Below are 17,812 nucleotides of genomic sequence, written 5' to 3' on the forward strand. Positions count from 1 at the left end.
CCAACTCTGCGAACCCTCAGGTTCTAACTCTGGGAACCTTCCGGTTCCAGCTCTAGAAACATGCACAACATAATCCCGTGGGATTAATGCAGTACAACCAACACGTACCTCAAACGTACCAATACTCTGATCGCAAAATTCCGTTTACTTACTCAAGCTCGATCCCGACCTCCTCTCAGGCCTCCACAATCAAATGCCCTAGGTCTGTATCTCGCCCTGCATATCCAACACTCGCTCTCGTCGGCCTATACTTTGCGCTGACAAACACTGCTGAATCCCGGCAGCTAAGCACCCTCACATACTCATCGATCTCCCGGAGAGTTTTCTAATTCTCCCCCACTAAAGCACTGACTAACTGCCACCGATCGTCATTAACGACCTCTCAGAACAATCCTGCACAAAGAGAACATTTACCCACTGACTGCTTCCCACAAGCGTAAGCAACCCTCAGCAAAACACATCTCCTCCCTGATCAATCCGCTCAAAAGAATCCGATCTTTCAATTATCCACTCCACAACTGCAGATGCTACCCGTCATTCAACCCAGTGCCGCACCTCCACTATCAACCCTCACGAACGATGACCAACGGAATTCCCAAGCAATAACCCATAACCAAACCCACAACCTGCCAAAGGTTGAATATCGCATCGAAAACCGCACAAAGTTACCGGCACTAAAACACCAGACTATAACCATACCAAACCATCAGGGAACAACGAATGCCAGAACGAAACCTGAAGCACCAGTCCATAACCATGCCAATCCCGCGAAACAACGAATACCGCATCGAAATCCACACTACCAGCACAAACAATACGCCACAATCAACGCAAGCTAATCAAGACATCAAGACAGCATCATACCCGCAGCTGCCCCCCGGCACTGCTCCGTCTCCCTCTGCCGCAAGCCGATAAGCACAACCCTGAGCCCTTGGGCTCTACTCCATCCTGTCCTCCTCCTGAACTCCTCAAGGTGGCCGGTGCTAGAGCCTGCACCGATCCTGCAAAAGCTGTGGACATTTGACCCTCAAATGTCCAACCTGCCGACACTGATAACAATCCTGGGATCCCGAATTGGCACTGACTGCCGACAATCCCGTGCACCATGCCCCTCCTTTCCGCACTCGCGGCATGCACCATTGGCCAACAAGCTCCGGTGCCATCTCTCACACACTTCCCACAAGTGTGACCGCTCCGATCCCCCATTTCAACGTCTACGGTTCTGAACCGTTTCGGCGTCGACTGCGACTGCATCGGGGCCTGTCCCAGCTCACGCAACTGCAACTTAACCTCTAACTCACGCCACATGGCGGCCTTCTCCAACTCCAACAGGGTCTCGCACCTCCGCGCAGACACGAACTGTCTGATACCCCCTTGAGCTTACTCGAATATCAGGCATCTGAGCCTGCTCCGAAGCGAACTCAGGGCAAAACATCGCCCTCTCAACAAACATCCCGGTGCTCTCAGTCACCGACTCCAAATCCTGCCTCAGCTTAACGAACTTCCGAGCCAATTTCTCCTGTTCATCCCGCGGAACATAGCGAGTACTGAACATCCCTCTGAATTGATCCCATGAAACCGCAGCCCTCTGCGCATCAGAAAATGACCTCGTGGTCAATCTCCACTAATCCTTCGCCCCGAGCCTCAACAGGTTCAGAGCACACCCCACCCTCTGATCAGTAGGGCATAAACTCGTGGAGAAACACCCCTCCATGTCTGATAACCATCTCATAGCTACAATCGAGTCCTGAACTCCATCGAATGTGGGAGACTTCGCATAATAGAAGTCCCGATACTAAAAACCCCGACTAGTCCCTTTCTTTGCCGTTGCTACAGCCGCTGCAACCGCCGCGGCAGCCGTCTCTGCGAAAGCCGCATATCGCTCATCAAACTACTTCAATCATAGTGGTCCTGACCGACCCAAACAATTCTGGCGACTCAGCCCGCAACAATGCAGCAACCTCATCACGCCGGATCTCGCGAATCCTCGCATCCCGCTCGCTCGTGCTCGTCCAATCGATAACCGGATAACAAGATAGCCACAAGCATCACCCACTACGAACCATGGTACTCATCCCATGACATCCCTCCTCAACATGCTTCGGTGTATGGTACCTGAACCATAGCACCACTCCTCAATCTGCTCCAATGTGTAGCACTCGAGCCACAACATCTACCTCAAACTGTTCCGATGTATGGTGCCCTGACCATAACATCACTCTGTATCCGATCCGATGCATGGTATCCGAACCATAACATCACCCCTCAATCTGTTCCTTAGGACCTTCAGAATGCCCCCTGTATCAAGTATGGGTCCTCTGCTTTCAGTAGTACGGGCCCATACTACCTGCCACATCTACCCATACTTTCCACACGGACCATTCCAGAGTTCCTAAGTAGCTGATAAACCTGCTCTTTCACCCATCTCATCGCGCGTGCTCGCTTTCCAGCGAAATCCTCTACTCTACCAGCGCACTCATTTGGCTAGGTTTATTCCCTAGTCCCTTCCGCCGTCCTCCCACTTCTTTGCTATCAGCTGCTGAAGAGTTCCTAATGATGCCAGCCCTCTACCTCCTGAGTATCGTCATACTCACTTAGTAGCTGACTCCCATCATCGACAACTCCACAAAGCACAAAGCAAGCAGCATTCGAGCATTGAAGCATACATAGGACTCCCCATCTGTGGTAGCTCCACCTTCTCGGCTCATCCTCGGAAGTACCTCTGTACCCCGTAGCTTTACCCCTTGTGCGTTCTAACTAGATACTCTCACTCATCACATACACACAAAAGCATAACGCACATATAACAGCAAACCCTAGACTAAGGCATCACAAATCAGGCCACTCTAGTCCTAAGATGTGAAATACCTAGCCTGTCTCTAGCATGCAATAATATCTCATAAAGTGCATAATAGATATTTCATAATACAAAAGTAAGGGTATTTTGGGAAATCACCGTTTGGCTCTGGCTGATTGTACACACTGCTCTTTCTTGCTTTCTCTTTGAACTCTTTTTCAGTTTTAGAAAACCATTTATTTGGAAAACTTTTTCTTACTTCCTCAGTTTGAGTCCAGATTTACCCGTAGGCGCGTCCGAATCCCTCAAACCAAGGCTCTGATACCAATTTGTAACACCCAGATTTCCAAAAAATAAAATTTTCATTTAATTAATCACTTTAATATTAAAAACACTTGTTTAAAATCTTATTCACATTCAAATTACAAAACGTAGTTTCATTTCCGTTATAAAAGAAGACCAGGATCCTCCAAAACACAATTCTTTCTTCGGTGTGTACAATCGAACCGTTGCCATCCCGCGTTACTGTAAGAACCTGAAACAACGTAACATAAACAACGTAAGCACGAAGCTTAGTGAGTTCCCCAATATACCTTACGCACATACGCCTTCCGGCCCGGATCTTTCGATCCACATAATATCGCCTTCCGGCCCGGATCTTTCGATCCACATAACTTTGCCTTCCGGCCCGACCTTCCGGTCCATGTGTCTCAGGGGACTTCCGTCCCTGCTGGGTAAACCTTCCGGCCTTACCCACGCCGACCTTCCGGTCCATCACACATCATATCGCCTTCCGGCCCATAACATATATAACACATAATACAAATACTCTAACACATAAAGCACATATATCATATATCATACCTGACCTTTCTGTCACATAATACCTTGCCTTCCGGCCCATATATACGCATGTACATCACGCGTAGCAACTAACTTTCCATTCACAGCATATAAACATAACACACAACATACTTGACCTTCCGGTCACACAATCAAACCCTTCCGGGTGAAGTATAGTGAGAAGACTCACCTCGCGGACACTAGAAGATAGCAACTCCTAAAATCCCTTGCACTTGATCCTCCGAGCTACAAGCTCCCTGTAACATCATATATCCCTTATTTAATACTTCTATCTTCCACGTTAACTGACCCTAAGAATCACACCAGTCAACTCTGGTCAACAGTCCAATGTCAGCTCAACTGGACTCGGCGAGTTCCCTGGCGACTCGGCGAGTCTGGTCGTCCTTCAATCCTCTGAGATTCCCCTTCTACTCGTCGAGTATCCTCTTTGACTCGACGAGTCACCCCTGGAAGAATCGCGGGGCCACCCCGACTCCACTCGCCGAGTCTGAAGAACAACTCGGCGAGTCCCAGTGAATCTTCAAGCTACTCGCCGAGTCTGATCATCCGACTCGGCGAGTCCATGCCATGCAGTCGATCAAACTGCTTCCTGAGATACATATTTTCCCGAAATACACACTCATGGGACTTCTGGACCTCTAATCATCCTATTACTAGGGTATAAACTTTTGTATAACAACATAATAATCCATCAAATCACCAAATGGGTTTCATAAACCCTAATTCCATAACACATCAACATAGCAGAGGATAATTCGAAATATTACCTGAATAACACCCTCTCTGTGTCTCCAAACCTCAGAACTCGATCCTCTTGATATTCCCTTGGCCAAAACTCTTCTTCTTCTTGCTTAACAAATTCTTCAAGGTTCTAAAAGCTCCCTCTCCTGCCCTAGACGTCCACAACGATTAAGGGTCCTTCTCAGCCGGCCAAAAGGCGAACAATGGAGGCATAAGATCCCTTAAATACTTCCCAAACCGAACGGCTAGGGTTTTCCACTGAACAGCGTCGACTCGCCGAGTCCATACCTGGACTCGTCGAGTCCAGTCGCGAACCCGCGACCAACTCTGCGACCCTACTCGGCGAGTCTGGCTCCAACTCGCCGAGTCTCCCCTTTAAAACACCCCAAAATGCAATTTAGCAATACTTGAGATTTTGGGCTGTTACAGTCATTTATAAATTTTTTAGTTTATTATTTCTGATCCGAAGCCTAGACAAAGGAGGAGGTTTATAACATTAACTATAGTAAAGACCAAAGTGCCTCTAATTTTTGGTTCGCTTAGAGCCCCCAAACTGGTTGAACCGCCCCTGTATATATATATATATATATATATATATATATATATATATATATATATATATATATATATATATATATATATATATATATATATATATAGTGGCAGACCTATGTGGAGAATTGGGGGTCCCGGGCCACTGCACAATTTCCGGCTCGTAGTGTAAATTTTTTTTTTGTTTTAATTTTTTCTATTAGGTGCACCTGCTTGAAGTATGAGGGACACCTCTACTAAAATAGTCTGCGTCCGCCACTATGTGTGTGTGTGTCTATATATATATATATATATATATATATATATATATATATATATAGGGTTAGGTTATTTTGTTTTCACTAACTATTGTGTGCATGTATGATTGATTCTAGACCAATCATTTTAGTTATTTTAAGGAAATAATTAATGCATATTACATGTTGAAGATATAATAGATATTAATTATATCTTCAGCATTTAATATGCATTAAATACTTTCTTAAAATAATTAAAATAATTGGTCCAGAATTAATCATACATGCATACAATAGATAGTGAAAACATTTGAACCTAAATATATATATATATATATATATATATATATATATATATATATATATATACACACACATATAATGGAAGAATTCCAACCCTTATTTATCGTAGGGACGACGTGGGGCAACCTTTTTCATTACAAGAAATGTGGGTATTAGCAGTGACGGCTTTAGTAGCGACACCAGGCATTAGCGGCGACATGTAAATGACGCGTTACATGTCGCCGCTAATGCCCACTGTCGCCGCTAATGCCCACTGTCGCCGCTAATACTCAGAAGGAGCGATCCGCGTCAAATGAACTATATCCGTTCGATGTGTATTCAATCGAACGGTTGTAACGGCGTGAAAAAAGGCGCTGACTTTTCCCTCAAGCTTGTCGCCGCTAATACCCATTCATCGCCGCTAAAGGTCCGCGCAGATAACCCCTCCAGTTTGCTCTTTCCTACGTATTCTGTCTGCTTTTCTCTCATTCTCTCCATCTCCGATCTTTCTTACACCACCGCCGCCGCCGTCCAAACATCCATTGCACAAACCACCGTCGTCCAAACCTCCATTGCCACCAACACCGACGACCTAGACTTCCATTACCGACGACCAAGAGGAGACGATCATACTTCAATTCCAGAATTTTTATCCATTTAAGGTCGAAATTCTTCCCTATTTCCGATTCTTCTTATGCGTTGATGTTTATTTACTTAGTTTAAGCTTTTAATTTAAGGTTGTGTTGTTGTTGGAGTTGTTGCCGGATCTGTGGAATTTTTGCCGGAAAATTTTGAAATTAGACTACCACAGGTTCCTTTTCATCTTTCATTTTATAAATAGAATGTGTTTATATGTGTATTATGCATTTGTGTGTTTTTACATTAGTATTTTTTTGTATGTGTAAGTTATTTGTATGTGATTTATTTGTGAATGTGAATGTGTAATTTGTATGTATGAAAAAAATATAAAAAATTAGGTTGCTATAATAGAAAAAAAATATGATGTTATAATGAGTATGTGTAGAAAACATGTTTATGTGTATTTGTATATATAATGTATGTATTTATGTATGTAATATGTGGAAAAAATTGAAAAAAAAATGTATTTATATATGTAATGCATGAGTTTTGAAATTATATATGTAATTAGTATGTATGAAAAAATCAAAAAAAGTTAGGTTGCTATAATAGAAAAAAAAGTATGATGTTATAATGAGTATACGTAGAAAACATGTTTATGTGTATTTGTATATATAATGTATGTATTTATGTATGTAATATGTAGAAAAAGTCAGAAAAAAATGTATTTATATATGTAATGTATGAGTATTGAAATTATATATGCAATTTGTATGTATGAAAAAAATCAAAAAAGGTTAGGTTGCTATAATAGAAAAAAAAAGTATGATGTTATAATAAGTATGTGTAGAAAATATGTTTATGTGTATTTGTATATATAATGTATGTATTTATGTATGTAATATGTAGAAAAAATCGAAAAAAAAAATGTATTTATATATGTAATGTATGAGTTTTGAAATTATATATGCAATTTGTATGTATGAAAAAAATAAAAAAAAAAAGTTAGGTTGCTATAATAGAAAAAAAAAGTATGATGTTATAGTATGTGTAGAAAACATTGTTATGTGTATTTGTATATATAACGTGTGTATTTATGTATGTAATATGTGGAATAAATGAAAAAAAATGTATTTATGTATGTGATGTGTTGAAAAAAATGAAAAAAAATATATGTTGCTATAATTCTATTCATATTGTAATTTTGCAGGCTGTATATGGGGTTTAGTTGGGCGATACTCTTGTACGTGATGACAGATGTTATGGGTTTAGGACATGGAGGTGATGGAGCCGGGGATCCACCACCTCCCATAGGCTTTGGTCGTGGTCAATACGAACATGATGGTAAGTCTTATTATGATATATTTGTTAGATATTTTTATCCATTTATTATAAGCTATCGTGACTAATATTTTTAATTATATTTTTCAGCTGAGCTCCCTAAAAAAAGAAGAGGCCTAGCAAAAAACATTCAACTATCAAAGATAATGCAGGCAAACAAGGGAAAGCCTGTAGATTTGGATTTCGATATGGAGCTAACATATTCCCCTGTCGGGAACCAAGGTAATTGGTTTACCCGTGAGATTGGGAAGTATATATGGATGAACATCCCTTTGAACGTATCTGGTTGGGATAATGTTTCCCCCGCTTTAAGGAATGCCACAATGGTTCATTTAAAGGTAACTTGGACAATATTTTAAGTTTAGTTCTAATTGGTATTTAACTAACTAACTTTTTTGTATTTGTAGAATAAGTTTGATTTAGATAAGGTTAACTTGGATCCCGAGCGTGCTCAGTTGTTGCAGAGCATTGACGCGACCTTGAAAAGAATTTATAGAGGACGAAAAAAATAAAGCACATACTTATTTTGAGAATGTCGGGGGGCTTACAGATATCCCAAGGGCATTAGCCAACCCCCCCCCCCCCTCTGATGGTATGTCACGTGAAAATTGGGCGCAAGCAGTTGAGCATTTTTCAAACTCCTGAATTTCTAAAGTGTTCGGCGTCAAACAAAGGAGTCCGTGCACAACAACAAGTTGTAAACAGAGGGGGATCGTGCTCGTATAGCAATGCATGTTTCAAAGAACTAAGCTATGATATATTTAACTATTTATTTAAATTATAATTAATCTAATTTTTAATGTTAAATAGGACATCGCTCGAATCGAAGCATTTCGTAAGGCCAATACTGATCGCCAAGGGGTGTTTAGTAGTCTTGCAGTCGAGCAACAATACGTAAGTGGTTAATTTGTATTTTCATATAAGTGCTTATATCTTCAAAGGGTAGTTAGTAATCTAATTTTTATTATATTTATTTCTTTTTTGAAAATACAGAATGTCTTACTCTTTGAGATCAGTCAACAAACTCAAGCTTCTTCTGAAGCCAGCGGTCTAACACCAAAGGATACACAAAATTGTTTTGAAAAAATATTGGGTGTTCGACGTGGCCATATCAGGGGCATCGGGCGTAAACCTTCTACGGTTGTGTTGATGTACGATCAGGAACAACCACTAACACAACCACCACCACTATCACTGGTGACAAGATTATTTAATTTTGGTAATTGTTTAAAATGTTGGTAATTGTTGGTTTAGTAATAGTTACAAAATTTGATAATTGTTAGTTATAGTACAAAGTTATAATGTTTTATACGCAATATGTGGAATGTATATTTTGTATATAGAATGTTATAATGCTAGTTTAACTTATAAAACTATGTTGTTTTATTTGTAGTTGGAAATGCTTCAAACAATGTTAAAAGATCTGGCATGTAGTGCTGCATTTGAAGATTGGTTTCATTCGTTGCCACAACGAAATGAAACCGGAGGAAACCAGGAGAGCAATGATGACGACTAGATAGTTGTAGGATTTTTTTATGTTTTATTTGTGTAAGTATTTTAGACTAGTATTTTCGATATTTTGTTATATGTTAAATCAGACGAGTATATTAAACGGATATTGTATTAATATTTTGGAATGGAATGATGTAGGATTAGATTAATTAATATTATACCAGTTTTTTTTTTTTTTTTAAATTTCAATGTGAAATATATATATATATATATATATATATATATATATAAGAAAAACATCAATACTGGCGACAATAGGTTATTACCGGCGACAAGTCTTTAGCGACGACAGACACGCATTACCGGCGATAGTTTAATTAATAGCGACAAAATATCAGCGTCGACGTTTTAGCGACGACACGTCGCCGCGACAAGCCGCACTTTTAGCGACGACGTCTGTCGCCGGTAATGCTCTATTTTCTTGTAGTGTAATTTGCCACTTAAATCCTTCATAACTCTTAAACTTCTTTACTTTTTGTAAATTATATATAATTCATTACATAAATAATAAAATATTATATATAATTATTTAATATGTTAAATCTGACATAGTTCGGTTATTTGCGGCTTTTAGAAAATTAAAAACTACAACACATCATAAATTTTTGGTTTTTGGAAGACTAAAAACTGGAGTGTTGGTTTCCACCTCGGTTAATGTGGTTTTTCCAGTTATTTTTTAATTAGGTGTGGTATTTTCTCACCCTTATATAATGATATTAGTGATACGTATATGCTATGTAAACTTTTCTGAAATAATTGTTCTACAAACGAGAAATAATAAGATTATTATTGGTTCATTTATATCTTGAGAATATCCTTAAAAAAATAACCTACATAATGATCAAAAGTATATCTTTTAGGTGAATGGAGTATCTAATAAAAAACATGCCCTTGATTAATACATTTACTCTTGTGCACCACCAATGTACTTCTTTCCTTACTTCTATGATGTGTGGGCCATCGCATGTCACCCCTATGCCCTTTCTTCATCACTTTTTTACTCTATAAATACCAACGAATTCATCACCAAATAACTTGCCAATCATCTCTCACTATTAAGGGCTACATATCAACTTAAGACCCTTACTAAAATCTCTCTAATATTTTCACTCTTGTCTGAAATGGCTAGGTTGAGTATAACCCTTTTCTGTTATGTTTTGATCATGTTATTTATGGCCTTTGAGGTGTTGCAAACGAGTGAAGCAAGAAAGCTAGGTGAAAACTTTAAGTGTAGTGAGAAATGCATCGAAGGAAAACAAGTGGCCGAAGGAAACAATGCCATAAACGCTAGCCAAGTGCCACCACCTTCTGGTGTCGACGCTTTCCGTCCCACTAACCCTGGTCACAGCCCTGGTGTTGGTCATTCAGTTCACAATTAAAATTTTTGTTACTAGTTAAGCTAGCGGGGTGCATGGAGGTATGCTTACGTCCACCTTTTTTCTGCTCTTTTTTTTGAGGGGATTGTATTTTTGTTCTTCTAAAAGATCGGGAAAACTACACTTCACGTGGCTGATCTCCTTTTATCCTTACATGGATACACCTCTGTTGATTAACCAGGCAAATACCATGTAGAAGTATTTTTTACTTCTTAACATTGTAATATGCAATTTAATTGAAGTTTCTTTGTTTAATTATGTCGATTATCATGCACCAATATTCTACTTTCTCTCATTCGTTTGTATTATGTAGAATTATATCAAACTATATCACTAAAACCAATGAGTTGCAAAGTGTACAAGAATATATGTGCAACCGTTTGTAAAAGACAATATATATATACATGACATCAACACATTCGCAAATATCGTCATCCTTTTAATTTGCACCTTTTAATATAAATGACGTGGTGCAATTGTTATATCATGTATACATTTGCCGGAACCACGAGTAACACCATAACTTTGATGTGTATGATTTTAAACGAAAGTGCCCTCATTGGGACGAAAAAAGAGAGGATAGACATAATTAAAATGACAAGCAATATGGTGCAATTATATGTGCAACCCATTGTGCAAACATGAAGCAACCCGAAAGGTCCTACATGCAGAAACCGTACTCAACAAGCAATAGATTACCGGCCAAACGATATCATCATCATTGTGAAATGGGACGAATATCAAAAGTAGGATTTTCCAGTTTACATCACTAAAGAAGCGAATTAATTATAATATATTCTTTTTATTAAAAAGTCATTGACCAAACGATATCAAAGTATTAAAAATGTATCGTTTATGGTACAAGTAAACAAAAAGAATATACCATATTAAATTTTGTCATCAAATTTAACATATGTATTTTGATATGAATATTTAAAAGATTTGCAAAAAAAATTCGTGTGTATACACATTAAAAATAAATTTTTTTGAAGAATTTATTTTCTAAGTATTATTTTCGAAATATATACAATTTAGTTGTTGATATAAATTTTTTATATATTTTATATTTTGTAATTAAAAAAAAAGCTTTTTTTTTTCAATTCAATGAATTTTATAAAAATATTTCGAAATTAATATTAAAAAAAGAAATTCTCAAAAAAAAAATATTTTTTTGATACATATTTATATTTGTTTTTGCATAGAAAAATTAGTTACTTTTCTTCATAATTTTATCTTCCTACTAATTTGAAATGGTGATAAACGTTATATTTTAACAAAATTAATATTTTTTTTAAAAAACTTGCCATGCTAAAAAAATAAGTGGAAAGATATTTAATTTTTGTTTTGCTTATACACATTTAAGAAAGAAAACGCGTATATCCGCATGCATACAAACTTTGTTTTTATTTGTTTTTGTAAACCTCTTAGATATGTATATGCAAATTTACATTTGAAATTTGATTCCAAAATTGTGTGTAGATAAAAAGTTCATTTGTTCACTCATTCAGCTTAGTTTCCTATGGATAATATATATATATATATATATATATATATATATATATATATATATATATATATATATATATATATATATATAAATAAAGAGAGATAGAAAGAAAAGAAAGATAGATATATAGATAATAGATAGAGAAAGAAAGGCACAATATAGTAATATAAATTTTCTTTTAATTGCAGTAAATTTAAAATATAAAAAATGTTTAAAAATTGTAACTATAAGTATTTAAGCATATATCATATTTTTAAAACTTTTGGAACGGTAAGTATGGTACTTTTAATTTATGGTAGGTTATATGACTTTTTGAGGTGTATATATATATATATATATATATATATATATATATATATATATATATATATATATATATATATATATATATATATATATATATATATATATATATATATATATATATATATATATAGTGACATCTCCACTTTTTTTTTGAAAGAGCTAAAGCTCAGCAAACTTTATTAATAAAAATAAAAAAATACATAAAAAAAAAAAAACAAAATTACAAACACACCCTAACGAGACCAACCAATCCATAACCAACTACCAAACCATTTCTTAATCCTCATAAAACTCCCAACTTTACCCCAAAAACCCTTACAAGTCCTAAAATTAGTCCAAAGACTTATTTGATGTGGGAAAAAAAGGTAACTTCAACCCCTTGCAAAACCAAACCCACATCATACCAAAAAAGTTAATGCAAGGGGAAAGGCCCTTAAAAAACCCATTGTCCAATAGACTAATCCTAGGACCCAACCTAACAACCAATACAAAACAGTTAAACTACCAAAAACACCAATTTTAACAAAATTATAACTACACAACTCTCCAATCCTATGAATAAAGAGCAACCATAAAATCACACTCCAGCTGCTATTCCAATGCTTCCAGCAATCAGACATCCATCTTTTACTTCTCAGCAACACAGTCCAAGACTTGCTCCTCCTCCCATAATACATCATACTCTCCACACGAATCGACCACCCTTCCTAGGTTTGCACAGTCAGTAATAGAAACCTGTACAACACACTAAACCAAAAGGGAATAAATCCACCAAAAGAACCAGTCAAGATTCGCAAACAGTTGCATACTGGACACGACATCAATCACATGTCCAGGAATCATTACTTGAATATTCTCAACAAAGATCATATCCAAATAATAATTCCCACAGGTACAAGTTACTAAATTCAGGAGCAACCTCCCAAACTAGTAACATAAATCGTCAATTCTAGTAGTAACACATGAAAACTTCAATCTGTTACTCCAAACATGCAACCATATCACCCAACACAACCAATTCCCATTCTTCCTAACTTTCACCCAATAAACCAGCCCCACCCTGTTTCTAGACTTCATTATCCTTATTCCCATTATCAACATCATTATTTCTATCTATACCCCAACATCTCCACACTTTCTCCTTAATAACTTTTGATTCATACTTTAACCCCAATAACCTCAATTGAACTTCTTTCTCAATACAACAAGTAACAGAGAATGGGGATCTAAAATTATTTCTAAAGAATCTCATATTTCTTTCATGCCAAATATGCGACACACAACCTGCCAAAACCAGTTTCTTTATAAAAACCCCAATAGATTTGCCCTTCACCTGCTCACAAAACTTATAAATAAACTCCTTCCAATTACCATAACTCACCCTGATGTCAGCCTTATTAGAGAAATACTCCCAAATTAGCTTAGAGAAATCACAGTTAAAAAATAAATGATCATGGGAATCATTAATCTTCAAACATAAAGGGAAAAACATATTACCTTTAATTTCCCAGCTTAGCAGCCTGTCCTGAGTCTTTAATTTACCTAAAATTGCCATCCAAAGGATAAACGCATTCCTTGGAATGTTATTACTAAACCAAATTGTGTGAAACCAAGGAACCTTTGGCCCAGAAAAATTGACATCCGACCACACCTGCTTGCAAGAAAATCTTTTACACTTTCCATTATTATCTCTCCAAATTATCTTATCATCAGTTCCTTCATTATTAACAAACAAAGGCCAATCCATCAAACCAGGGTAATTTTCCAGCCAATCAGTTGGCCAACACAATTGGCCATTCACAAAAATATCCTTCACTTTTGACATATCATTGAAACCCGCCCTAATCCACTCACTCCTCGAGATTAACATACTCAAAATCCCAATCGGGTGCCACCAGTCATGCCATAAGGAAGTGTTCTCACCGGATCCAATACAAGAAACAATATGAGGACGAACAATGTTCCTCGCAATTAAAATCCTTTTCCAAGTCCAACAGAAATTCTTTTTAACTTGAATATCCCAAAAATTCCTTTCTTTCAAGTAAAACTTATAGACCCACTTCACCCACAAAGACTTCTTATTATTAACAATATTCCACACATGTTTGGATAACAGCACATCATTCCATCTTCTAAGGTCTTTCAATCCTAAACCCCCATTCTCTTTTGGACTACACACCATTTTCCACTCAACTTTGGCTTTACCCTTCACAAGATCACCACCACTCCACAAATAACCCCTAGAAATCTTCTCAATCTCAGAAATAGTGGCAACAGGAAGCTTAAAAACCGAAGCCCAATAAACATGCAAAGCTGATAAAACAGAACCAATAAGTTGAAGTCTTCCGACATAAGACAAACACTTGTGCTTCCAACTTAGGATGCGCATTCTAACTTTATCAACCAAAACTTTACAATCCCTTCTAAACAGTTTATTAACTGTTAACGGCACACCTCACAGCAGGATCAACACATCTGAAAAAAATCAGGCTCTTATTCATACTGGCACTTAATCCAGAAAGATCCTTGAAACAATCCAACGAATTCTTAATCACTCTAGCAGAACCACTATCACCATGACAAAACATCAACAAGTCATCTGCAAAACATAAGTGAGTGATTTTCTGGTATTTGCATCTACTATGGAATTTGAAATTAGGGCTATTTTCAATATTCTTTTTCAACAAAAGATTAAATATATCCATGACAAGAGTAAACAGATAGGGAGATAAGGGATCTCCCTGTCTCAAGCCTCTCTTCCCTTCAAAAAACCCATTGTCCTCTCCATTAATATTCACAGTAAACCAAGTTGAAGTAACACACATCATTATCCACTAGACCATAATTGGATGGAATCCAAACCCAATCAAAGCTTGCTTAAGGAATTTCTAATCAATAGTGTCATAAGCTTTTTGGATATCTATTTTCAAGGCACACTTAGGAGGGCCATCCTTCCTATTGTATCTCGCCATCAAATCTTGAACAAGAAGAATGTTGTCCAAAATAGATCTCCCAGGAATGAAAGCCGATTGATTAAGATCAACTATCATCCCTAAGCAATTTCGAATCCGATTGACAATAACCTTGCTAATGCATTTGTACAAGGTATTATAGCAAGCAATTGGTCTAAAATCAGTAACTTTCCAAGGGAACTCGACCTTAGGGACAAGTATAATTCTGGTAGCATTAACACACTTCGGAATCTTCCCAACCCATAACACCTCCCTGATAGCCCTACAAACATCAGGACCCACCACTTTCCAAGAAGCTTTAAAGAACTTAGATGAAAACCCATCAGGACCCGGAGCTCGATTATCTTCAATTTCAAACATAACTCTCATTATCTCATCATCTGAAACAACTCTTCTCATTTCAATGGCAACACCTGGATCAGTTTTATTAACAAATAATTCACTATCCAAAATTCGATCCCCTGTACTACAATTCGAACCAATAAATGCTTTATAATGACCAACAAATCTTTCAGTCATATTTTTCCCACTCACCCATCTACCCTCTTCATCCATAATCACTGAAATTCGATTTTTATTTACATGGCTCTTGATAATTTTATGAAAAAAACTCGTATTTCTATCACCCTCTTTCAACCATTTAACTTTAGCCCTTTGCGATAGAAACTTCTCCTCATTCTCACAAACCATATTATAGTCCATTAACAACTTGGCATACTCACGCCTCAGAGACAAATTATGCGGATTATTATCCATATCAACTTGCAAATTATCTAATTTGTCTCTTAATAATTGTAACTTCTTTCCTGAAATATAAAAATTACAGAAAAGCCTTCGATAAGGTTTCTTTAAAAGCTTGAGCTTTTGCGTAACATTAAAGATGAATCCTCCAGCAACCTTTAATCTCCATACCTCCTCAACTATAGGAATGAATTCATCATAATCAACAATGAAATTAACAAATTTAAACGAATGAGACCGCTTAGGTATACAACAAGGAATAGATAAGATTGTTGGTCTATGATCAGAAATCCTATACAGTTTGAATATAGCATGAGCCAACGGAAACTTCTCCAAAAACTTAAAATTGACCATGATACGATTAAGTTTCTTGAGTAACCCATGTTCCCCAAAAGGAGATTTTCTCCAAGTAAATTGAAGCCCTGTACTTTTAATATCCTCCACCTCAATAACATTGATACACTCAATAAACTCATCAACCCCTTCCGGACTTCTGGAAGTACTTTCAGAATATTCTAAAGGCTTAAGAGCAACATTAAAATCACCAAGAATCACCCAGGCCTTATTATCCACCATAATTTTATATTGCACAAGACTGCTCCACAGGAACCTCCTTTCCAAATAACTAGAAGCAGCATAAATGAATGAAACATAAAACTCTTCATTGGAATCCAAATGTCTCACCATACAGTGCAGGACCTAATTAGATTGACCAAGCACCATAAGGTCAAACTTATTAACATTCCATCCAACTATAACTCTAGTACCCCCAACACAAGAATTACAATTAGAAACCCAATCCCATCTCTTGAATATTTTGTCACAAATTTTCTTCAACTTCCGAACAGACACATGTGATTCCAAAATACCACACATATCCAAATTATTATTTTTAATAACCTCAAGCACCTCCTTCTGCTTAACCACTTTATTTGGACCTCTTATATTCCAGGCTCCAAAATTCATCATTGGATAATTTTCATGATTTTGACAGCATCCCCCAAATCTGCCTTTGATCCAGCCCCCTTATTAATTTTCTCATCTTTATTCGCATTCCTTTGGTCCAAGTTTGCACTCATCTTCAATTCTGATCCCTTTATATCCTTCCCAATATCATGAGGCAATCCATCACCAGCATTAATATCAATCACATCAGAAACCCCCTGATTCATGATCATAACATCTTCTTCCATACTTTCCACAATATCATCCACCATTGGTCCTAAGACCTCAAATCTATTGACATTTTTAACTTTGTTAACCCCTTCAGATGTTAATCCAACAATAATCTTTTCCTTATCCTGAACCTCACCACCATCATGTTTTCCTTTTGCAGTAGAAGCTTCAAACGCTTGGTTCTTTTCCCAATTCCAATGGCTTACACTAGTATTCCCCCATTTCCCATTCCACCCTTTCCCTACTCCCCCTTATTACCTCCATTTCCTCTATTACTAGATCTTTTATAATTATTCCCATAATTGCCCTGGTAGTTTTGCTGCTGTCTACCCCCAATATTCCCAGCACCTCCAAAAGACTTAGATGAAGAAGCACCAATGTTACCTCCTTTTTTGACAACTTCAACAAATCCTTCACTATCCATCACTCCTTTGCCTTTAGATCTTTGAGTATTCACAGAATCGTTAACCTCTTTAATCTTATTTTCTTCATTAATCACTGCCATACATACCTTATCAGTATGCCCAAACACTTTACAATGATTACATCTTGAAGGATACCAAGCATACTCAACTAAAAACTCCTGATTAACAGCACAATTCTTCACAAAATCCCATGTAGTAAATCCAATCTTCCTTTTCCACTCCTTATCAGCAGACATCTCAACCAATATTCTAGCATAGGCATTCCTACCTTTATGCTGAAGACACATCTCCTCAGTAAAAGAATCAAAAGCCAAAGGAATTCCCAATTTACTAGCTATAATGCAAATATTTTCCCCACTCCACACCTCCAAAGGAAGGTCATATATTTTAGCCCATACTGGTACT

General features: G+C 37.1%; 2 protein-coding genes across 2 annotated transcripts; one reads left to right on the plus strand and one right to left on the minus strand.

Moving 5' to 3' along the window:
* The first annotated feature begins 7,118 nt into the window (after window positions 1–7,118).
* On the plus strand, window positions 7,119–7,766 carry LOC128133053 (uncharacterized). Its single transcript, XM_052770064.1, has 2 exons — window positions 7,119–7,395; window positions 7,483–7,766. Exons 1-2 carry the CDS (start codon window positions 7,269–7,271, stop codon window positions 7,749–7,751), a joined length of 396 nt encoding a protein of 131 aa, XP_052626024.1. The 5' UTR covers window positions 7,119–7,268; the 3' UTR covers window positions 7,752–7,766.
* Window positions 7,767–13,159: 5,393 nt separating this feature from the next.
* Window positions 13,160–14,482, minus strand: LOC111881460 (uncharacterized). The gene has a single exon (XM_023877853.2). It carries the CDS (start codon window positions 14,480–14,482, stop codon window positions 13,160–13,162), a length of 1,323 nt encoding a protein of 440 aa, XP_023733621.1.
* Between the last annotated feature and the right edge of the window lie 3,330 nt (window positions 14,483–17,812).

This window comes from Lactuca sativa, chromosome 3 (genome assembly GCF_002870075.4).
Source record: "Lactuca sativa cultivar Salinas chromosome 3, Lsat_Salinas_v11, whole genome shotgun sequence".
Lineage (NCBI taxonomy): Eukaryota > Viridiplantae > Streptophyta > Magnoliopsida > Asterales > Asteraceae > Lactuca > Lactuca sativa.

Bases quoted from the DNA above. Each gene is read 5' to 3' on its own strand.
- LOC128133053 (XM_052770064.1), top strand. From the start codon at position 7,269: ATGGGGTTTAGTTGGGCGATACTCTTGTACGTGATGACAGATGTTATG. The intron at 7,396-7,482 runs GTAAGTCTTATT...TATATTTTTCAG, and splicing joins TGGTCAATACGAACATGATG to CTGAGCTCCCTAAAAAAAGA.
- LOC111881460 (XM_023877853.2), bottom strand. From the start codon at position 14,482: ATGCGCATCCTAAGTTGGAAGCACAAGTGTTTGTCTTATGTCGGAAGA.